This window comes from Trachurus japonicus, unplaced genomic scaffold (genome assembly GCF_045865225.1).
Source record: "Trachurus japonicus isolate A0001 unplaced genomic scaffold, Traja_1.0 AP031100.1".
NCBI lineage: Eukaryota > Metazoa > Chordata > Actinopteri > Carangiformes > Carangidae > Trachurus > Trachurus japonicus.
The window spans coordinates 220,710-238,239 of NW_028221233.1; the positions used below are offsets into that span (position 1 = coordinate 220,710).

At 42.8% G+C, this 17,530-nt stretch overlaps 1 protein-coding gene across 1 annotated transcript; it reads left to right on the plus strand.

The window, feature by feature from the left end:
- The first annotated feature begins 4,360 nt into the window (after positions 1–4,360).
- On the plus strand, positions 4,361–14,200 carry LOC146959758 (uncharacterized). Its single transcript, XM_085772935.1, has 7 exons — positions 4,361–4,393; positions 4,531–4,777; positions 11,714–12,082; positions 12,167–12,436; positions 12,956–13,040; positions 13,167–13,220; positions 13,946–14,200. Exons 1-6 carry the CDS (start codon positions 4,361–4,363, stop codon positions 13,210–13,212), a joined length of 1,050 nt encoding a protein of 349 aa, XP_085629061.1. The 3' UTR covers positions 13,213–13,220; positions 13,946–14,200.
- Positions 14,201–17,530: the final 3,330 nt, after the last annotated feature.

Here is a 17,530-nt window from a genome sequence, read left to right on the forward strand (position 1 = left end):
CTCCACAACGCTCTGGTGGACAAGTTGTGACCTGCACATTCACCACGCTATGAGATAATAACACAACGTTACCACACAGAGTTGTTTTAGAGGGAAATGCAGCCGGAACTACATTCCAGACACGGCTGCTGGGCGGAGGGATTTCAAAAGAGAAAGTAGTTCAGAGTATTTGCTTCATGTGTCGTAATGTTACATAATGTTACATGATTATCTCATAGCGTGGTGAATGTGCAGGTCACAACTTGTCCATCAGAGCGTTGTGGAGTTGTTGGATTGTGTATTTGATGAGTTTGATGAGGGACAGGGGACCTGGACCGCTCATCTCCATGCACCGATAATTAAAGGTGATGAACCTGCTGCTATGGCTATAGTGGTTATTATTGATCTGAAGTAAAGTGTTGAATGAATTTCAGAGACAGTTCAACTGTTGGTGAGCAGCTCCAGTGGAGAGAAACAGAGAGAGGGAGACAATGTGACTCTGCTCTGCTCCTCCTCCTCCTGCACCATCCACCAGCTGAACTTCACCTGGTTCAAAGATGACCTCATCCACCCAGAGTCTGGCCCTGTCCTCCAGCTCGGCCCTCTGACCGCAAAGGATTCTGGGAACTACAGCTGTGCTTTGAAGAGAGACCTGAGGTCCCGCTCTGCAGCGTACCGGCTGCAGGTGGAGGCTGCACACACAGGTGAGTTTGTGTCTGGTTTTCTACTTCCTGTTCCTGTCCCCTCCGTCTCACAGCCTCCGTCTGTCCTCGTCCCACAGTCGGTGTCCTGACCATCGGCCGCCTGCTGCTGATCGCTGTGCTCATCGTCACGGTAACAGTCATCATCATCAAAAGGTAAATGAAGGACAGGACAGGACATGCTGAGCAGTTCATCACTGTAACCCACCAGGTCCATGCCTATGTTCCCACAATTCTAAGATTTTTCTCAAAATTAGGCCCTATGTTCCCTCTGGACTCTCTCTACCTATCTGGACTCTATCTATCTGGCCTGTCTAGCCTCTACCGGGTCTTTTTACTAAACTTAACCAACTCTTTTCTTCATTGCCTAAACCCAACCAATGGTGGGACCAAAGGGCTGAGGGAACATAGGGCCTAATTTTCAGTGACAACAAAAGTTAGAAATGTGGGAACATAAGGCTGTGGGAACATAGGAATGGCCCCAACTCACCAACTGTTGTTGTTGTTGTTCAGGACGTGTGTCTGCAGCAGCAGCAGCAGCAGCAGCTGAGCAGGAAGACCAGTGATGCTGCAGGTGAGTCTCTCACACCGTGGCTGCTGATTGGTGGAGAAGCAGGAGAGAGCGTGGAGGAGGTTACACTGCAGGTTCATGTGCGAGAGAGCAGCTGAAGCAGGATGTAGAGACACTTTAATGACCCTCACACAGTTAAAGAGGACATATTACGCTCTTTTCAGGAGCTTTTAATGTGATATTGGACCCCAGTGAAGCACTATTGAACGTTTCAATCAATAAAAAACTCCAACAACAACACTGAAATACTTTTGGACTCAATGACAAGCCTGCTCTTACATTCAAGGAAGTTGTGTAACCAAAAGGTACAGAAATTGGCTTGTTTACTAGTTCAGCTACTAATTAATTTAGGCTGCTCCAAATGTCGAGTTCATCCATAACATGTTGGACCTCTCTGAATGGTAAACGCTAAATTCCACCACATCTCATATCATCATCGTACGGTTAGATACAATGTCAGCTTCCTACTAAAAGTGCCTAGTGTCTGTGTCCCTGTGTCTGTTTCTTTGTGTTGAGTTCAGTCCCTGTTTAGTTTAGTTCCTGTTTTATTTTGAAGTTCTACGTTTTCCTATGTGTCATGATCTGTGTCTTTCGTTTCCTGTTAGGTTCCTGTTTTAGTTTGAAGTCCTTGTCCTGTCTTCCTGTGTGCTCCCTACCCTTGATTACCTAATGTCCCTCATGTATTTAACCCCAGTGTCTCCCTTTGTCCTCGTCGGTTCATTGTCATTTTTTCATGTTTGGGTCCTGCATTCCTACCAAACCTGACAGAATGAACCGACCAAAGAAGGACCCAGTGGACCGAATGATCACTTTTGTTGAGTATCTTGCTTTACTGGCAGAATGGACTGCCAAGAGTGAGTCGTCTGCCTCCAACTCCCCAAGACCCAGAAGAGGAGTCTCCTCTCGCCGCCGCCAGCAGCCAAAGCAAGCTGGCAGGCAAACCTGCTATTCCGGCTGGGCCGCAGCCTTCAAGTTCCCCGGCTGGGCTGCAGCCTCCATATCCCCTGCCTGTGGAGAGGCAGTTCGTGGTCCGGCCGACTCCTGCTCCCCCTTGCCTCATCGGCAGTTCGGCCAACTTCTCACCAGGTTTGAGCCTGTGTCCCTCTCTCAGATTGTCGACATTGTCTCCCATACTAGGCCGACTACCTGTACCACAGACGTTCCCACGAAACTGCTGAGGGAAGTTTTTAACACTCTGGGTCCCACAGTGTCACTCCTCTTCAATAGTAGCCTGGCTAATGGTTCTGTTCCATCACGCTTCAAACACGCAGTTGTTCAGCCAATTATCAAAAAACCAAACTTAGATCCTGCTGTTCTAAATAATTTTCGGCCAATCTCAAAACTCCCGTTTCTATCCAAGGTCATGGAAAAAATTGTTTACTCCCAGCTTCTGTCCTTCTTAGATAAAAATAACATCATGGACAAATTTCAGTCAGGTTTCAGGGCACGGCATAGTACAGAGTCAGCACTGCTAAAGGTCACGAACGACCTGCTGCTCTCCCTCGACTCTGGTAAACCCGCCTTATTAATACTCTTAGACCTCAACTCTGCCTTCGACACTGTTGACCACTCCCTCTTGCTGAATCGGCTTGAGCACCAGGTCGGTATCCAAGGCAGCGCTCTCCAGTGGTTTGCCTCCTACCTTTCTAACCGATCCTTTTCTGTTAACATCGGTAATCTCTACTCCTCATCTGCTCCAATCACATGCGGCATACCCCAGGGTTCCATCTTAGGCCCCATCCTATTCGCCCTATACTTGCTTCCTTTAGGCTCCATTCTCCAAAAGCGCAATATCTTGCTACGCCGATGATACACAGTTATATCTTCCACTCGAACCTGGTCATAGCAACAACTCCACCTTGGAGTCCATTCTTGACTGCCTCCAAGACGTCAAACTATGGTTGGTAAATGACTATCTCCAATTAAATGATGGGAAGACAGAAGTGGTCTTTTTGGCCCCCCAAACTCCTCCAAAGGTATAATAAATCACTTAGGCCGCGTTCAGACTGCCAGCCAAAATCCGATTTTTAGCCCATCCAGATTGGAACTGGATGGCTCTTTTTAAGTCTGAACAGTCTCAAATCACATGAAATCCGATTTTTGCAAAACGGATCGAAACCACCTCCAGGAGGTAGTTTCAGATCGCATTTGGACAGATGCGTCTCAGTCTGAACAGCTCCAAACACTCAGATCGGTTCTGACTGTCCGTGGCGTCACTCTCCGCGGAGTTAGAAGTGTGGGAACATAAGGCTGTGGGAACATAGGAATGACCCCAACTCACCAACTGTTGTTGTTGTTGTTCAGGACATGTGTCTGCAGCAGCAGCAGCAGCAGCTGAGCAGGAAGACCAGTGATGCTGCAGGTGAGTCTCTCACACCGTGGCTGCTGATTGGTGGAGAAGCAGGAGAGAGCGTGGAGGAGGTTACACTGCAGGTTCATGGGAGACAGAGCAGCTGAAGCAGGACGTAGAGACACTTTAATGACCCTCACACTGTTAAAGAGGACCTATTATGAGCTTTTAATGTGATATTGGACCCCAGTGAAGCACTATTGAACGTTTCAATCAATAAAAAACTCCAACAACAACACAGCGTCGGCTCCCTCTGAAATACTTTTGGACTCAATGACAAGCCTGCTCTCACATTCAAGGAAGTTGTGTAACTAAAAGGTACAGAAATTGGCTTGTTTACTAGTTCAGCTACTAATTAATTTAGGATGCTCCGAATGTTGAGTTCATCCATAACATGTTGGACCTCTCTGAATGGTAAACGCTAAATTCCACCACATCTCATATCATCATCGTACGGTTAGATATAATGTCAGCTTCCTACTAAAAGTGCCCAGTGTCATGGTCTGTGTCCCTGTGTCTGTTTCTTTGTGTTGAGTTCAGTCCCTGTTTAGTTTAGTTCCTGTTTTATTTTGAAGTTCTACGTTTTCCTATGTGTCATGATCTGTGTCTTTTGTTTCCTGTTAGGTTCCTGTTTTAGTTTGAAGTCCTTGTCCTGTCTTCCTGTGTGCTCCCTACCCTTGATTACCTAATGTCCCTCATGTATTTAACCCCAGTGTCTCCCTTTGTCCTCGTTGGTTCATTGTCATTTTTTCACGTTCCATGGTGTTTCCTTTGTTCCTGTGTCACGCCAAGGTAACATAAAGCCTGTGTTCTTTAAAAGTCTGCATTTGGGTCCTGCATTCCTACCAAACCTGACAGAATGAACCGACCAAAGAAGGACCCACTGGACCGAATGATCACTTTTGTTGAGTATCTTGCTTTACTGGCAGAATGGACTGCCAAGAGTGAGTCGTCTGCCTCCAACTCCCCAAGACCCAGAAGAGGAGTCTCCTCTCGCCGCCGCCAGCAGCCAAAGCAAGCTGGCAGGCAAACCTGCTGTTCCGGCTGGGCCGCAGCCTTCAAGTTCCCCGGCTGGGCTGCAGCCTCCATATCCCCTGCCTGTGGAGAGGCAGTTCGTGGTCCGGCCGACTCCTGCTCCCCCTTGCCTCATCGGCAGTTCGGCCAACTTCTCACCAGGTTTGAGCCTGTGTCCCTCTCTCAGATTGTCGACATTGTCTCCCATACTAGGCCAACTACCTGTACCACAGACGTTCCCACGAAACTGCTGAGGGAAGTTTTTAACACTCTGGGTCCCACAGTGTCACTCCTCTTCAATAGTAGCCTGGCTAATGGTTCTGTTCCATCATACTTAAAACACGCAGTTGTTCAGCCAATTATCAAAAAACCAAACTTAGATCCTGCTGTTCTAAATAATTTTCGGCCAATCTCAAAACTCCCGTTTCTATCCAAGGTCATGGAAAAAATTGTTTACTCCCAGCTTCTGTCCTTCTTAGATAAAAATAACATCATGGACAAATTTCAGTCAGGTTTCAGGGCACGGCATAGTACAGAGTCAGCACTGCTAAAGGTCACGAACGACCTGCTGCTCTCCCTCGACTCTGGTAAACCCGCCTTATTAATACTCTTAGACCTCAACTCTGCCTTCGACACTGTTGACCACTCCCTCTTGCTGAATCGGCTTGAGCACCAGGTCGGTATCCAAGGCAGCGCTCTCCAGTGGTTTGCCTCCTACCTTTCTAACCGATCCTTTTCTGTTAACATCGGTAATCTCTACTCCTCATCTGCTCCAATCACATGCGGCATACCCCAGGGTTCCATCTTAGGCCCCATCCTATTCGCCCTATACTTGCTTCCTTTAGGCTCCATTCTCCAAAAGCGCAATATCTTGCTACGCCGATGATACACAGTTATATCTTCCACTCGAACCTGGTCATAGCAACAACTCCACCTTGGAGTCCATTCTTGACTGCCTCCAAGACGTCAAACTATGGTTGGTAAATGACTATCTCCAATTAAATGATGGGAAGACAGAAGTGGTCTTTTTGGCCCCCCAAACTCCTCCAAAGGTATAATAAATCACTTAGGCCGCGTTCAGACTGCCAGCCAAAATCCGATTTTTAGCCCATCCAGATTGGAACTGGATGGCTCTTTTTAAGTCTGAACAGTCTCAAATCACATGAAATCCGATTTTTGCAAAACGGATCGAAACCACCTCCAGGAGGTAGTTTCAGATCGCATTTGGACAGATGCGTCTCAGTCTGAACAGCTCCAAACACTCAGATCGGTTCTGACTGTCCGTGGCGTCACTCTCCGCGGCGCTGTCACTGTGTTACAGGTCCCGTACGGTCCCGTGAGCTCCAGTTAAATATCAATTTCCTTCTTGTTACGTTTCTTTTATGCAAACTACCGTGTTGTCGGCGACAGGAGTGACGGCGACGGCGCGCTCCCAGCTCTGGGGTGCTGGAGTTTCCCGTCTCTGTGGCTGCACACACACACACGCACACCAGTCTCTGGTACACGTACACACACACCAGGCGGGCTGAGGTTGAAACTAGCGGGGTAGTGCGGCTGCTAATTTGTGTCAAATTAGGGGTCCTTGATGTAGAATTTTGAGAACCACTTTAGAACAAGTGTCCAACATTTTAAAAGCTGGAAAAGTAGAATAATAGTTTAGTTGAGTTTTATTATGGATCCCCATTAGTCCTCACCTTGGTAAGGACTATTCTTCCTGGGGTCCAGACACTCATACATGACAATCAAAACATGATACAATAAATTACAGAATTAAATAAATGAAAAACAACAAAATAAAACAAAATAATAAAAATAAAATATAATAATAGGTCCTCTTTAAATAAAGTCCATAACTTTTCATCATCTTGTTGTCATTCAACTTAACTAACAGATTAAATATGGTCTCAGAGTGAGCACCACACAGCAGGGAAGTGATAGTTCGTTTCACACACCATCTACTTCCTGTTCCAGGCTGCGGGCACCTCTTCAAGGCCTCTTCATCTGACATCATTGACACATCTGCTCTGGAGCCTGACCGATGTCATTGATCAAACATATTGATACAGTTATCTATGTAAACAGTTGATGATGACATTTTCTGTATTTTTACATCAAGTTTTATTTTATTTTTTATTTTTTTACTGTATTTTCATTCACAGTTGTTGTGAGACTGAGATCGCAGGACTATACTCAACTATAATCAAAATGGTAATAGCATTAACAAGACTAAATTGAGACATGTATGACCTTGTGTCTCATACATTAGCATATAAAAGAGGAAGTGCAGTTTGGCAATAGGAGGAGTGCAATGATGTGAAATGTACCTAGCACCTAGAGAAGATGACCATATAAAGTCATGTATGAGTTAAAAATGAAGTAAAGATATCAACATGTAACCAATGTTAAAGCAGAACAATGTAAGTCGGCCGGAAATAGCTCGCTCCTTCGTTGGTTTCTCTTTTTTTCCCTCTCCGGAGCTCCCCCACAGTTCTGGGAGGCACATGTCACTGTCGTGAAAAAAAAAAACTCGCCGCCGCCACCTCCTCCACCCCCCCTACACGTGCTTGTGTTTACTGCTGTTTGCTAAGCCCTGCTAACACCGAGCTAACGCTAACACCGAGCTAACGCTATGCTAACGCGGAGCTAACGCTAACACGGAGCTAACGCTAATACAGCCACACACAGGCACAAAGACACAGACATACACACACAGGAATAAAGGTTCCAAAACGCGAAGGTGTGTGTGTGTGTGTGTGTGTGTGTGTGTGTGTGTCATGATGATCTTATAAAGACCCATGGTGTGTGTATCTGTGTTAGCATTAGCTCCCCGTTAGCCACAAGCTGAACTTCATCAGTAAACATTTCATGTTTCCATGGTTTCCTCCGACTTTCCGAACTCAAACCAATCACGATTCGTGACATGCATGACGTCATGTGCGCTCTTATCTCGTACTGCCGTAAGGCAGTTTCTCGCGATACTTCTATCCATTGACAAGATTTGTAACACCGAGACGGACGACTGATCTTGCAAGTGCGGTTTTCAGCCAGTGGGGGGGGTGAGCGGGGAGCATACGTCAGTCCGACGGCCCCAAAATCCGACGGCCCACCTCTCCGACTACCCATTAATCCGACTTTTATAGGCCCATTGGTCCGACTGCCCATTGCTCCGACCAAAATAATCTCTGTATTCCGACCAGGGCTAAATTCGACCATCCAGAATTCCGACACCGGCGTTACTGTTTGTGTCATTTATTGGAGCAGTGGTAAATGTTTTTGCTGCTCTGCTCTCCCATGTCACTCTTTTACCCCTTGGTTGAAGTGCATGCCACACACACACACACACACACACACACACACACACACACACACACGGGGGGCGGCACCAGATGCGCATTTCTCCGTGCTGCGCCTCGGCCCCTCAGCTGTGTGTCTGTGGGTATGTGTATCATGTGAATGTGTGTATTAATTTCTGGCGCGCTCTGTTAAGATGAAAAACACAAATCGCCCAGAGCGCGAGCCTGGCACAGAGGTGCGCGCTCTGGCGCATCTGGCGACAATCGGTTAACGGGGCCGAAAGGAAGCTGGCTCGCTCCGCGGCTATTTTACGTCTGAGGCTTATGTTAAACTCATGTTTTTATTGATACTGTAGCGTCCAACCCGACGTTACTGTCTACAACAACATAACCCTAACTTATGACTGCTCTCCCTTCCCTCCTCTGCTCCTCCTCCCTCACTCACCTACACACAGACGCAGCTGTCTTCCTCACTCTGGCCCCTCAGTTTCTCATCCAACCACCCTACCTGCCCGTGCCCTACACATTCACAGTCAGTCAGAAATCACACAACTTAATCATAACAAGAACATTACTGTGGAGTTGCTACAATATTTTCAGTTGTGCAGTATAGGCTATTATTGATTAAAAATGAGCCATAAGTCCCATTACGTGGCATATGATATGTTTGTAGAGCCCGTTGACATGACACACACGTGTCTCGTGTGCAGACGCAACTGATAAATATTTATGCTATAGACCATGGACAGCTCCCGGATCTCAGCGCATCATTTGCGCACAACGTGCACCAGTGTTACTGTAATAACACAGATGTGGGCAAGTCTGATATCAGCCAGGTAGCCTACTGAAGAAACATAAATATGGACTCGAGGCATCTTGTTTTACTGATCATTTAGTGCCCAAATGACTGCATCAATAAATGAGGAAATTATATTCACAGATCCTATTTAAAAAGAAGAAAAAACATGGTCCTAGTGGATATGACAATTAACCACTCAGATAACTCCTTTCTTTCTATTTTTTCCTTCTATCAACGTTCATGGGCCATGAAGATCAGGGCTTAGTCAGTTCGGGGGTCACAGCATCTGCGCTGTTTGTGTGTGTGTGTGTGTGTGTGTGTGTGTGTGTTTGTGTGTGTGTGTGTGTGTGTGTGGGGGGGGTTCTGGAGACATTTATTTTAAGGTGTAGCCTACGGTACGACCAATCGCGCGCTGTCCGCTGTCTCAGTGCTGAAATATGAATCAATGACAGCGTGTCACTGCCCGAGAGAGAGAGAGTCTCTGCCCGCCCCTCCGCCTGCACTATAGGTGCAGCCCAGCCCATATTACAATCTTATTGTTTGTTTTAATCAATCCTCTAGCACCGTGTGACAGAAATACTCATTGTTGCAGAGGCACAGTGACAGTGGCGCTGACTGTATCGCACTGTGCACATACATATATTTTATTTTATTTAACCTTTATTTAACCAGGCGAAAATATATATACACATAAAAGGAACAAGAGCAGGACCCACGCGCCTAGACTAGGCTACACTGTGGCGCCGTCAAAATACAGGAGATTAAGTTGATATCAAAGTCCTGCTTCTGGGCCCGATTTGTCGGTCTAATACACTGTCGTAATTACTGGGAGTCGTAACACCGGGCATACTTAAGTCGGGGAAATGGGAGGTCGCATTAATGGACGTAAAAATATAGAAATGTATGGTCGGAGAAATGAGAAGTCGAAGTGTTGGGTCGTCGGAGAAATAGAGAGTCGGACTAATGGACTCAAAAATTAAGAAATGTATGGTCGGAGAAATGGGAAGTCGGACAAATGGGAAGTCGGACAGACGCCATGCGCCCGGGGTGAGCGCATTGGCCTAGACCCCATTCACTTCATAACAGGTCACTCAACCATCACAGTGACTCTGAGCCACAATAATTACAGCCCAAATCCTGCATAGTTCCGCTTTAAGGATAGGGAAAGGTAGTCATGTCTGATTGTAACCAATGGTAAGGTTAGGGTGAGAAAGTCTTATGTGATTTTTGCTATTTTGAGATTTGCGTTGAAACCTCACTGCAAAAACTCAAAATCTTACCAAGAATATTTGTCTAATTTCTTGTCAAAATGTCATTTCTAGTCAAAACAAATCTCATTCTACTTAAAATAAAACTCATCACATAAAAAAGCAGCTTGTTTTAGACACTTTTTTTTTTTTACTTCTTTCAAGCAGATTTTCACTTGAAATAAGTAGAAAAATACGACTATTACAAGCACAAAAAACTTTGATTTTGATTTTTCTACTTATTTCAAGTGTATTTTTTTTTTTTAAACAAGTGCAAATTATCTAAAAACAAGTAAATTTTTAGGTGACAAGTCTTATTTTAAGTGGAAATAGATTAGTTTTGACTAGAAATTAGACATTTTGACAAGAAATAAGACAAATATTCTTGGAAAGATTTTGAGTTTTTGCAGTTCTGTGAAATGATGAAATGATGTAAACCATTAGAGGGGTGGCAGACTGGGAGTTGGAAAGCCAATACATTTTGAGTGTGTGTGAGTGACTCTGAGAAGTTTCTGTTTGTTATTGAGGGGCAGCATGGGGAAATAGCAGGTTGCACAGTACAGAAGGATGGACGCAATGATGCTGCAACGCAATGATGTAGCAGAACCACCAAGATATCAATCAATACTTCCTGAAAAATGAAAAAATGAAAAGGGGAAGTGATAAGTTGAGACAGTCTGTCTCCATCACCAGTCCAGTTGTTTGGTGCGTTCCCATAGGTTGATGTTACTGATTTTGTTTGGCCAGAAGATGCCGAGGATGCGTCTTAAGCAACGGTTTAGGAAAGTCTGCAGTTTATTGACAATGTGAGTGGTGGTCTTCCAGGTTTCGGAACCATACAGCAATACTGTCTTAACGTTGGAGTTAAAGATTCTGAGTTTGGTCTTCAGGGAGATGTTTTTGTTTTTCCAGACTCTATTTAGAATGTTGAATGTTGTTCTAGCTTTCCCTATTCTTGCCTTCACATCCTCCTCTGTCCCACCATCCACTGCAATTACACTTCCAAGGTAAGTGAATTTATCGACCTCTTCCAGGGCCTGGCCCGTGATGGTTATGGGATTTGTGTTTTTGGAGTTAATCCGCATGATTTTAGTTTTTGGTCCATTTATTTTGAGTCCGAGTTTAGCTGCAGTTATTTCCAGCAGCTGGGACTTTTCCTGCATCTGTTGGTGTGTATGTGAGAGAAGTGCAATATCATCCGCGAAGTCGAGGTCCTCAAGCTGGTCTGTCATTCTCTTTTATGAACAGCATGATTTTATCCATTTAACACAATTTAATCATGATGGTTATTCCAACTGTGACTGTTGTTATTGTTATGATCGGCGTCTTGTATTGTTGCCCTTCACACTTCACACCAAATTTCCCCTCGAGGGGAAGAAAAAGAAAAAAAAAATTCCCCTTGAGGGACAATACAGAACTCTAAACACACAAACAACTCGCAGAGCTGTGGCACGCACGCTACTTAGCAAATTAATTCATGATATGGACATTTTTTTAATAGCACGTGCAACATTATGTTACACCGTACAGCCCTGATTCAACTTGTTTCCAGATGTCTCAGTTCAAACCAATGAAGTGACTTTTTGTTCCTCATTTTTGTCATATTGTTGTCTCTGGTTTAGTTGATGTTTAACTGAACAAAGAAACTTAAAGTCACTTTCTGCACCTTCATCTCTGAGAACAACTCAGAGACTGATCAGAGAACAGTTCTGCAGCAGTCTCACAGTGTGTGTGTGTGTGTGTGTGTGTGTGTGTGCAGGTGCTGTGGGTCAGAGTGTGAACTATTCATCTCCTGTCTGTGCTGTTAGAGGATCGACTGTCACCCTCCCCTGCTCCTTCACTCCTCAGTCTGAGAGGAACGGAGAACCAGTGAAGATCACCAGAGTCGTCTGGTGCACAGATCATAACATTTGTCAAGGTGAGACTGCGTCTGTGTTCGACAGTCTGTCACGGACCAACAACCCCATCGACCGTCGCTACAGTTACCTGGGAGACAAGGAGGGAAACTGCACTTTACAGATCACAGACGTACAGGAGAAAGATGAGGGAAGGTTTCGCTTCAGGATGGAAGCTGATGATAGCAGAGCACACTACACTGGACAAGACGGAGTGAGAGTCACAGTTGTTGGTGAGAGAATCAATGACTTCATTCTGACACTGACATGAATCATTAATATCAATGAGCTGATGTAAAGTGTTGAATGAATTTCAGGGACAGTCAAACCGAGGGTGAGCAGCTCCAGTGGAGAGACACAGAGAGAGGGAGACTCTGTCTCTCTGCTCTGCTTCTCCTCCATCTGCACCATCCACCAGCTGAACTTCACCTGGTTCAAAGATGACCTCGTCCTCTCAGAGTCTGGCCCCGTCCTCCAGCTCGGCCCTCTGACCGCACAGGATTCTGGGAACTACAGCTGTGCTCTGAAGAGAGACCTGAGGTCCCGCTCTGCAGCGTACCTGCTGCAGGTGGAGGCTGCACACACAGGTCAGTCTCTGTCTGTTCTTCTACTTCCTGGTGTCATTTACGTTGGGGACATGTCCCCACCACTTTTTGTCAACAACAATATTGTCCCCACCACAAAATTAACTTAACAATATCCTAATGAAGAATGACGAAAAAACGTTGCAGTGGAAACAGTGTGCAGTGTGAGCCAACTCGCAACAATGTAGCTTCGGGGGGTGGGGGGGGTGGTGGATTGTACCGGATAAGACAGCACCCGATATATGCTTGATGTTTGGGTGCAATTAGGTCACTGTTAACAAAATCAACATCTAATCTGTCCCTTCAAATTAAAGTTTGTAACGTGTCTGTTTGGAGCAGCAGCTGACAGTGACAGTTTCCCCATCTAAACCTGGGCCCTCATCAGATCTTCCCTCGTTCACATTGTGACAACAGGACAAAGTCTTTTGGACATATATTGTATATTCTGTGTTTTTCATATATGGTCATATGGTAAACTGACGCCCCTCTGTCTCACAGCCTCCGTCTGTCCTCGTCCCACAGTCGGTGTCCTGACCATCGGCCGCCTGCTGCTGATCGCTGTGCACACCGTGCTCATCGTCACGGTAATGGTCATCATCATCAAAAGGTAAATGAACCCCAGGACAGGACAGGACATGCTGAGCAGCTCCTGTGTCTGGAGAAGACCGGACAGTTCATGACTGTTGTTGTTGTTGTTGTTGTTGTTGTTGTTGTTGTTGTTGTTGTTGTTCAGGACGTGTGTCTGCAGCAGCAGAGCAGCTGAGCAGGAAGACCAGTGATGCTGCAGGTGAGTCTCTCTTCACAAATCCAACCATCACTACAGGTTCATACCTGTTCAGCATCTAGTTGAAAACTCAACTAACCAACAGATAAAATGTTTCAAAGAGTGAACGCTACACAGCAGGGAAGTTTGTTTCACACCATCACTCAGAGAGGAAAACCACACTGATTTCATCATAGTTGCTCTGTGGTCACGTCACAGATAATGACTGGTATATTATGGTAAAGGGCCAGTTCAGTTCCTTTTAAGTGGGGTTATATGAGGTAGAAATGCCCCTGTGTAGGCTAACAGGGGCAGATCAGAGAGCTGTCTGCTGCAGGTGTTACAGTTTACTAAAGAGGGCAGTTTGAACCTCACTTCAGAAAAACTCAACTATCTCTGTAACTGTGCGTTCACACCAAAAGCTTCCAAAGAGGCAAAGTCTCCCGAGGAAGCGCTCAGACAAGACAGCTTCTGAAGCAGCAAAATATTTTTAGACGCTTTTCACGTGACTGACGTCAAAGTTCGATTGTGCTGGTCATTTAAAGGAGCCACAAAGCTGCTTTAAGAGTTTAAAGCATGCCTCGCTGGCCTATTGGAGGTTTTGCGTAGTCATTAAATACAGAAAAGAGCACAGAGCGTGAACATAATTGAAAATCAGCATGTAATTAGTCACAAGCACATGTGAAGGCACAGTAACACTGTTACTTCTTTTCTTCTCTGTCTTGTCTGAACTCTACTTCCTGTTCCAGGCTGCGGGCGCCATCGAGGACGAGGCCCCTCCCTCTGACATCACCGTGGTGACTGATGTCATTGATCAAACATATTGATACAGTTATGTGTGTTAACGGCTGATGACTTCATATCTTCTCGTTCAGTGTTTATGGTTATCAAACGCTCTCTGTTCTGCTTCACCTCAACCCTTTATAGGGCGCTCACAGAAACCCTAGAGAGATACAGGAGAATACCACAAGACGTCATTTCTTGTCACTTTTTTTCAAAACTTTTATTTTTTATTTTATATAAAGATATAATGCCATTCAGGAAACTAAGGGTTTCATTCAATATATTCAAGGTTAATTCAATATATTCAGAGTTTCATTCAATATATTCAAGGTTAATTCAATATATTCAAGTTTCATTCAATATTTTCAGAGTTTCATTCAATATATTCAGAGTTTCATTCAATATATTCAAGGTTCATTCAATATATTCAGAGTTTCATTCAATATATTCAAGGTTCATTCAATATATTCAAGTTTCATTCAATATATTCAGAGTTTCATTCAATATATTCAAGGTTCATTCAATATATTCAGAGTTTCATTCAATATATTCAGAGTTTCATTCAACATATTCAGAGTTTCATTCAATATATTCAGAGTTTCATTCAATATATTCAAGGTTAATTCAATATATTCAGAGTTTCATTCAATATGTTCAAGGTTCATTCAATATATTCAGGGTATCATTCAATATATTCAGAGTTTAATTCAATATGTTCAAGGTTCATTCAATATATTCAGGGTATCATTCAATATATTCAGAGTTTAATTCAATATATTCAGAGTTTCATTCAATATATTCAAGGTTAATTCAATATATTCAAGTTCCATTCAATATATTCAGAGTTTCATTCAATACATTCAGAGTTCCATTCAACATATTCAGAGTTTCATTCAATATATTCAGAGTTTCATTCAATATATTCAAGGTTAATTCAATATATTCAGAGTTTCATTCAATATGATCGAGGTTCAGTCAATATATTCAGGGTATCATTCAATATATTCAGAGTTTCATTCAATATATTCAGAGTTTCATTCAATATATTCAGAGTTCCATTCAACATATTCAGAGTTTCATTCAATATATTCAGAGTTTCATTCAATATATTCAGAGTTTCATTCAATATATTCAGAGTTTCATTCAATATATTCAAGGTTAATTCAATATATTCAAGGTTCATTCAATATATTCAAGTTTCATTCAACATATTTAGAGTTTCATTCAATATTTTCAAGGTTAATTTAATATATTCAAGTTTCATTCAATATATTCAGAGTTTCATTCAATATATTCAGAGTTTCATTCAATATATTCAAGGTTAATTCAATATATTCAAGGTTCATTCCATATATTCAGGGTTTCATTCAATATATTCAGAGTTTCATTCAATATATTCAAGGTTCCTTCCATATATTCCAATATATATATTGCAAATCAAGGTCAATTCAATGAAGTTATGTGGTTCCTCACCCCTCTAGGGTAAAACATTTTCAGTATTTTTACATAATCTTCATTTACAGTATTTTCAAAGTATTCTTTTTTACAGTATTTCATTTACTGTATTTTACTGAATTGTCATTTACTGTATTTTCATTTCAGTATTTTTGCTGTATTTTCATTTGCAGTGTTACTTCTGTTGTTGAATCATAGTATTGCAGTATAAGTGCCTATTTCAATTAGTATTTCTTTGCTATTTACAGTTATATACTTTATACATGTTTTACACTATCTTATTATAGTAGGCTATCATACTTTTCAAATTGCAAATCTCATCTGACCTCACTTAGTCACTTACCTACAGTAGTTAACCCTTTTCCTAAAGGAGACACAGGTTTATATTTGTAAACTATTTAAATCCTGAGCTCCTAATCCACAAATAATAGAGTTTAAACTCAAATACATTATGCCATCATCATAACTAAATGCTGTACATATACACATATATTCATAAAATCTGCAAATTTCTGTTAATAAATAATCTCATCAGTCCAGTGGTTCTGTTGTTTCCTCCTGTGAGTAAAGCAAGATTAAATGAAGACTTGTTGCTATGGAAAATCACCATGGTAACCTATGTTCTGTTGTAAAAAAGGATTTGCCTTCTCCCGGATTCCTTACTTTTTTGTATAGGTATTTGTCATACTTAAATGTTTAAGATCATCAAACAAATTTTAATATTAGATAAAGATAACCAAAGTTAAAAGAAAAAGTAATTTATTACATCATGAACTTACTGTGACAATTCAATTTTTTTGGAAAACTGACCCAGACCTGATCACTGCCAGACCTGTTGGATCAATAAATTGCTCCAATAGAACCCAAAGCTAAAGTCCCAAAGCTTTAGAAATGGCTTTGTAACACTTCCCAGACTGATAGATGTCAATGATTTTGTTTTTTTCATCTTTTCTTTGCATGATGTGTTGCTGTTTGAGATCTTTTAGCCTCCTTTACCTCACTCAACTTGATTCAACAGGTCTGGCAGTGATCAGGCCTGGGGGTGTGGACAGTGAAATTAAACTCCACTTTCAAAAGAATTTGATTTATCACAGTATGTTCATGATTTAACAAGGGGGCAATTACTTTTCCACATAGGGCCAGGTAGGTTTGGATAGCTTTTTTTCCCTTTAATGAATGGAATCATCAATTGTAAAAACGGCATTTTACATTTACTTGGGTTACTTTGTCTAATATTATTTTTATTATATGTAAAGAGGACGAGGATGTTTATATCTCATACGCTGCACCACTGGCTCCATCTAGTGGCCGAACAAAGTATTGGAATTTGCGATAGTGCTACTTTACAGTAAGTGTGACTGTGAATTACAGTGAGTTGCTTCCAGTGGTGGACAGTAACGGAGTAAATTTACTTGAGTACTGTACTTAAGTACATATCCAGAGGATTTCTACTTTACGTGAGTATTAGATTTCTTTGGTACTTATTACTCTTACTTGAATACATTTCCAAGACAAATATTTTTTACGTTTACTGGAGTTAATTAGTAGGAAGGCTGAAAAGTACTGGTTACTTTCAGGTCTTTTTCTAAAATCCTATTGGACACCAGCTGTGTTTGTCTGTGAAGGAAACCCTAACCCCTAAAAGCAGCACATCAGTGCAGCTGAGCAGCAAAGAGTTCATTCTCACTAACAAGAGTTAAAAGCTCCTTACATTCATTTACAAACTATTAGAGTCATTCATTGATGTGAACAATAAGAAATGTACTCTTACTCTTACTTCTTTTGGATACTTAAGTACCTTTAAAAGCAAGTACTCTTTTACTCTTACTGGAGTAACATGTGGACTGAGCTACTTTTACTTGTAACAGAGTAAATGTTGACCAGTAGTATTTGTACTCTGACTCGAGTACTGGGGTGGAGTACTAGTCCATCTCTGGTTGCTTCCTCTGTTCTGTCTGTGGGGACTCCCCCTGTTCTCCTACTCAAGTGCCTGTCCAAGGCCAGTTCCAGTACTGACCTGTGACTGCCACCTAGTGGCCAGTCTTGTGTTGATGCAGCGAGGTAGAAAAGGGAGGAGAGTCTCCTTTGTTTGAATT